The sequence below is a fragment of the Elaeis guineensis genome, chromosome 13, assembly GCF_000442705.2.
Source record: "Elaeis guineensis isolate ETL-2024a chromosome 13, EG11, whole genome shotgun sequence".
NCBI lineage: Eukaryota > Viridiplantae > Streptophyta > Magnoliopsida > Arecales > Arecaceae > Elaeis > Elaeis guineensis.
Genome location: NC_026005.2, coordinates 70,251,634 through 70,258,468, shown reverse-complemented (window position 1 = coordinate 70,258,468; position 6,835 = coordinate 70,251,634). Strand labels below are relative to the sequence as shown.

The 6,835-nt window shown below is 36.3% G+C and overlaps 1 protein-coding gene across 1 annotated transcript; it reads right to left on the bottom strand.

Moving 5' to 3' along the window:
• Nucleotides 1-454: 454 nt before the first annotated feature.
• Nucleotides 455-4,644, bottom strand: LOC140853431 (methionine--tRNA ligase, chloroplastic/mitochondrial-like). Its single transcript, XM_073248080.1, has 3 exons — nucleotides 4,566-4,644; nucleotides 1,152-1,280; nucleotides 455-805 (listed from the first exon to the last, which is right to left on the bottom strand). The coding sequence occupies exons 1-3, from the start codon at nucleotides 4,629-4,631 to the stop codon at nucleotides 641-643; spliced, it is 360 nt and encodes a 119-aa protein (XP_073104181.1). The 5' UTR covers nucleotides 4,632-4,644; the 3' UTR covers nucleotides 455-640.
• Nucleotides 4,645-6,835: the final 2,191 nt, after the last annotated feature.

Here is a 6,835-nt window from a genome sequence, read left to right as displayed (position 1 = left end):
TGGAAACCTAAACTGCTCAAGATCAGGCCATTTATGAGACAGACTTCCAAAGAGATTGAAGATCATTTTCCAAGTCTAAAATGAGATTGAATGAGTATGTAGCAAGAATACATAAGGCCGCGAGCACATTAAACATAGGAGGTAAGACAAAAAATTGTTGAACATTATGGCTGTCCTCCTATTTGGACACAACACATGGTTCCTAATGCATTAGCCAACATAAGAGCAGAGGCATCACCACAACTATTAAAACAGCTAAGGTTGGAGGGATCAGCATTTGGAGACCATTCTGGTAGGTCTCATGAGTATGCTCTTATATTTCACGGCAAAGCAACTAATATGAGGAAGTAGACTTCTGTCTGTATACTTGGAACACAAGGATTACCATGCATAAATAGAACACAAACACTATTGAAATAGAATTTGGAAGGCAATTTTTCACATTATCTTAACCAAGTTCTATAAAAGAATCACCAAGAGTTGGAGGCAACCATCACATAATTAGCTACAGATCTCAACAAAAAGCCTCAGGACTGCTTAACCTGTGGCGGTCACATTCAAGCAAACCCTGTCAATCATGTGCCATCTCCACATCGACCAAAAGCCTCCAAGCTATGGTAGAAAGTGCCAAATATTGCTGTTAAGCCTGTACAAGCCCTTGACTACGAGAAGTTTTCTTCTTATCCTTGACCACCTTGAGAACCACTTCATCTTCTCCTTCCTTTCTATTTTCGATCCTTGCAAACACTGGCTTAGCATCTGCCATTATCTGACCGGCTTTCATCCCACCCCATTTGGTATCACTCTACATGATGAAGGCAAAAAGATAATCATAAATGTAAATATCAATGAAATTTGTAAAAATAATAAAATTGACTGCTACCAACTATGCACATCCAGGACCAAATCCCAAAATTTGATGCAAGATTGTGCCAAGATCATGCATACAGATGCAACACGATAAATATTGATTCTCTAATCTATATATTATAAATGCTATCGCTATTTCCTATGAGACGGTCAAGCATAGCATAGTACTATACTAAATAGAAAAACTTATGGATGCAAGAAAAGTTATGTTCCTTCATGCACAAGGCTGCTCAGAAGTATACATTGCATGAGAAAGAAGATGCATAAAGAGTTGAAAGTACCCAGGTCACTGCTTCAAACTGATCCTTTGAAAACCCAAGTTGCATGTATATTCTCAAACATAGGCTTGGAGTGATTGGACGTAAAGCAATTGCTATAATCCTAATTGCCTCCAATATAATTACAAGGTCCTGCATATAAATGAACAATGAAATGATTAGCAACTCTAACCTTGCATTTCCCACCAATCCTTTAGCATTTAATAGCACAAATTCGTTGATCTTTCCATGGAAGATGTTCACAGCCAAGGCTGTCAAATAGAAGTGTGAAATAGGTAGCACAGTAAACTTGTGAAAAAATTCACCAGCCAATGCTATTAACTGTCATATTAATTAAAACATTGATAGATTATAAAAAAAAGTAATTGCGTCTGTTCACTAAGTTAAGGTGATGTTCTTTTCTCAAAGCTTTGGCATAAGCATAAAATTATTGTTGTCAAGGACTAGAAATCTAGAATTCATGTGAGGATCCCAACATCCGATATTTTTTCTAGATAAAAATACCACTGGAAAATATCGGGTCTTTTGTTATCTGTAGCAATTAAATTTACTGACATATGTAGAGATGTGTGAACAAATCTAAATAAGCAGACATTGCCAAACCACACAATTATTATGATCAGCATTAATCAATGCATCTACTATCTAATACATTTAACGGGAACTCCAGAACAACCAACAGTCCTTCAATTAACCATCTCACATGATCACCCGTGAAATGGAAAGAGTTAAGAGAAATCCAGGATCCGAGATCATCATATTTTCTCTCCATGCCGTGTCCATTAGAACCCCAATACTTCAACAACTCTCTAAGTATAAAGAGTATGCCTCTTCCTTTATAACTCTTATTGACATGATCTGTACATGCGTAAAGAGAGATTTATCAAATTAAGTAAGCAATCACATCTATCCACCATTCACTGATTGTGGTGGAAACTAATTTCTGCCTAACACTCAAATGCATGGCACAGATCCATATAATCCCTATGTGCATGGCACGTGCTAATATACTAGTTATCAAAGAAGGGCATGAGATAGGAGGAATGGTAGCTTCAAGAATATCATAGGATTCAATCACATCAACTGAGACCAGTTATTTAGCACAGTATCTAGTAAATTAGTTACCAAATCAGGTAGGAAAAGACACCACCAATGTAGCAAAATTGAACCCCAGATTGTATCCAGCATTTCAATGTTTAGATCTGGGTCTTGATTTTCTTCATAATTTAGGAATTTAAATAATGGAGCAGTTTTAGGAAAACCTTATTGAGGTAGACGAATTCTTTTGCACGCCAAAGTTATTGGTACATGGTCTGGTATTTTAGGAAAATCAGTATAACTCTTTTAGTAGTAATAAGAATTTTATGATCAATAAGTCAGAACATGAGTAAACTATAAAAGGCTTCACATCAGTTACAGGCCATGTTTATAGGGGATCCGGAACAATATTTTGGGTTTTAAACCAGTTCTCAGGACCATGCAAACGTAGTTAAATGCACTCATATGGAATTATATCAAATTAGACATAAAAAAGTCACTCGAGATTCTTAATTTTCTTTCTTCTCCTTAATCTATATTTTTATCATATCTGAAACCTTGACTGACAAAAACAAAAAAAGATGCTCAAACAATATTATCAAGATATATAAGGACTATTTAAACTTCCTTTATGTTGAAATCATCATTAACACCTGTTTAAGATTTTATGCAGTTGCTGCCAGCTGTAAGACTAGTAAAAGTTACATGCAGTGTCAGAGGAATGAAAAAAAAAAAAAAAATGGAGGCCGCGGATAGCTCCTCATCCAATTTGACTCAATCCTCAAATTAGATGTTAAACTAAGATTCGCCGTTTCGATACCAGATCCTATACTGGTATCATTCTATTACAGTATCAATATGTGATATAATACAGTACAACAGTGTTAGTACGAAGCAATATGGTATATCGATATGTGAACAATATGGTATAGTGTGCTTCACTTCGGGCAGTATGGGGTGGTATAGCAAACATATAGTTAAACAAATCTACCAAGTTGTATAAAGGTTCAGGGGGACTTTATGAGCAGGTGGGAAGGTTTTAAATCAAGCCGAGCAATCTTAGTATACCAGTCTAATCAAAGCCAAACCCCACCGTCAAACTAACCGCTTCCACCCCTATATCTTAGTTCAGTCAACCAAGAGTCTTTCATCCATGCAGTTGTTCAGTTTCTTCAAGTCCATTCATTGCTCACTCTGCTCCACCAAAATGAAAATGCATCCAAAGCCCACCACAATATCATGATCACTCTAAGTATCTGTTTTTGCTTATGATTTTCAATTCAAACAACTTTACAAAATTACCCAGTCTATTGGGGATCTTTTGTCAACCAAAGATCTACACCTACCTTTTTCCTCATCACTTTTTTTGATTCATATGGCTATAGTACAGTGATAGCATTTTCAGCAAAAAAAAAAAAAAAAAAAAAAGAAAAAAAAAGCCCTTTTTTCAGTACCTCAAAGGCAGAAAACTGGTTATGTTTTCCCATCACATTGTAACTATACCAAACTAGTAGGCAGTACAGGGGCATTGCAAGTGTTCATACGCCAAGCCAACCCCGATACCGGGCATACCAACAATGTACCAGGGTGATATTGGTATGGGGTCCATACTAAGAGGGTGAACCTTGTTCACAATGCTTGTTCAGAAGGACAACTTTTTAAGAAGCAATCATCAGTGGACATAGATCTAGACAAGCTGTGAAAGCCAAAGAAGAAAACTATGAAGTATTAAGCCAGGAACCAAGACAAACAGGACACTAAAAGAAATGAATTATTAGACTAGGAAAAAGAAAAAGAAAAGCCAAATAGCATGCTAGTTTCAGGCATCCTCCCCCTACTCATCATGCATGCACATATAAAGACAAACTGGGGCCTAATTCTGTACAAATTCCCACCAAAAAAAATCTCATATGAGGTCCTCTACAAGGTATCAGCCATCAGGTAAAGGCCCACTTCTCCATCAAATCACTTGGCAAAACACAATGATAGTCTTATGCAACAGTCCAGATGCAGCCACTGGCACATGTCAAAACGTGGTAGAAATGCAGATAAAATACCATTGCATAGGTCCACGAATATCACTCAGAACTCTATTTTTTCCTTTACTGGTTTTCTTGTCTAAGCCATTCACCATAAGACATGTATAAGAAGATCTTTTGGTGTTAATGAGGTTTACTGAGGATTACCTCTCTGAAAATTTAGAACTCCATGGACTCCATATTAAATTGTGTTTTCAAGGAATCAGGATAACAAGAAAAACTCATTAAAAGATTCAACTAAGTAGCGCATGCTGATGACAGCATTAAGGAGCAGACTCCAAATGACAAAAACTAAATTCAAAAGAGACGAGAGCTTCAAGAATATGTTACTAATCCTTACCAACTTCTCCACAGTATCTTTGAACGGATGTCCTTCTGCTGCAATACTAGAATCAAAAGCCAACATGGACTGGCAGTTCTTCTTTAAAAGTCTAAGGGTACGGTTGAGAAGTTTTCCTGTGCATATAAATACAAGCAACCCAAATAAAAGGGGAATCCAAACAAGCATATAAACTGGGTTGAGAATTACTCCACTGTTGCTACATACTACCAGAAAAAGATAGTAAACATTCCAACCAACAATGACTCTAGTAGCCAAGTAACATACCGATTGTATTTGCAAGATGTGCATTGACTATATTTATGAAACGGTCCTCTGAATAGTCCCCATCATTCCCAAATTCCACTTCTCGCAAGAAAAAAAGTACCTGACAGCATCAGCTCCAAATCTATCCACCAGATTCTTTGGTTCGAGTGTATTTCCCAATGATTTTCCCATCTTCATACAATCCTAAAATTTTTAAAGTTAAAAGTAGCTGCATGTGTCACGTCCCAAATCCGAGACATAACACGGTCATACTACCGAAGGATGGACCCACGATAACACGAAGCCAAAATTCATCTTCTTAAATATAATAACAGGTGTATCATAAATAAATATAATAATAAAGTTCAATTCAAATATTTAATTAAACCAAAACTGGTTCAGAACATCTAAATCCAAAGATGAAATAAACCAAGCCTTAAAATTCATAATAACTACAATCCATAAACATAAACTAAATTTCTAGTGCAAAAATTTTCAAATTTGCTTTGCTGATCCCAAAGCCTGGATTCCCTTTCCATCAGTCCTAGCCTTATTTCTCTGTACATGAAAAAGAAAATAAAAAGAGTATGAGCTACACCAGCTCAGTAAGTAGACTTCCGCTTCCTTACTGGATCAAGCATAAGTTTTCTATGTCAATGCATCATTTAGCAAATAATAATTATTGTAAAAATAAATATTTTATAGAACATATAATAAAACAAGTTATAAGCTCATCATGCATGCATAAATCATGTATATTTCACAATTATGAATCGTAAATCATTTTCATGATGTATTCATGTCATATTTCAAAATATTACTCACAGATATTCGTACTAAGATCACTATTATACCCATGATAGGATCATATTTTTTAATCGACAGAGTTCTTAATTCATGTGCCAACTTTATACCCGCTGGCAGGGCTATGTTTCGTATGGATGCTAGCTCCGGATGTCGACCTTCCCGAAGGGATTCATTCATAGCCATCTGAGAGCCTTTGAAATCATTATATCTTTTTCTTAAAGCATACATATACATAGATGGAAAAACAATAAAATTCATGCTTCATAATCATGCTATTTTCATAAGATATATTTATGAAATCAATGTTCATAATAAAACATGCTTTTTCATATCACATATGTCGATCCTTATTTTATAAAAAATTATGATTTCATCAGTAGCAATTTTTTGCATAAAAATATGATCATTTAAAAATAAATAAGGAGCATAAGATCTACTTACCTCGATCGTCTTAGACCTTTTAATCTTCCTTAAAAGAATCGGACAGTCCTATTTAAAATATTAAATCATCAATAAATTTTATTTCATATATTTAATAAAATTATATAATATAAGGAGATGACCGATTTGATGATCAGTCCAATAAATCTTCCCTTTGGCTCTAAACCGATTTAAGGTTATAGGTCCCTAGGAGTGGAGAAGATGGCCTAATAGGGATTCATAGGGCTTCTTAGAGAGAAAAAAATTTTTAGAGAGAGAAAGTTTAATTCTAGAGAGAGAAAGACTTTAGAGAGGGATGAGAGAAATTTTCTCTCATGTGTATTATTTATTATTATTATTTATATTTATATTTATATTTTTTTTTTTTCTTTTTTTCTTTTTCTTTTTCCTTTTCTTTTCTTTTTCCTTTTCTTTTCTTTTTCCCATGACCTTCTTTGGCCGAAACAGGGGACCTAGAGGTCCCCATACCTTAGACCAGTCGTTCATGGCCGTACCTTGCCCGGCGGTGGCCGGCGGCAAGGGACGACCTTCCCGAGTTTGGAGGGGCCAGAGCCGGTAGTTGGCGTGACCGTCGGCGCCTTAAAAACTAGGAAAAGGGAGAGGCCGAACAGAGCTTCCCTTTTCTGACAAAATCCGGCGACTCCTGTCGCCGGCAGTCATGCCCATCGGCATGGGAAAGAAGGGAGAGAAGGGAGGAAGAGGAGGAAGGACTTACCACAGCCTCCGATGACCCCCACTGGCGTGAAATCACGGCGAGCACGAGTCGAGGGGCAGCG

Excerpts from the sequence above, each read along its gene's own strand:
- LOC140853431 (XM_073248080.1), bottom strand. The coding sequence starts at position 4,631 with ATGTTGGCTTTTGATTCTAGTATTGCAGCAGAAGGACATCCGTTCAAA. Across the intron at positions 1,281-4,565 it reads AAGATACTGTGGAGAAGTTG|GACCTTGTAATTATATTGGA; the intron begins GTAAGGATTAGT and ends ATTTATATGCAG. Across the intron at positions 806-1,151 it reads AGTTTGAAGCAGTGACCTGG|AGTGATACCAAATGGGGTGG; the intron begins GTACTTTCAACT and ends TTCATCATGTAG.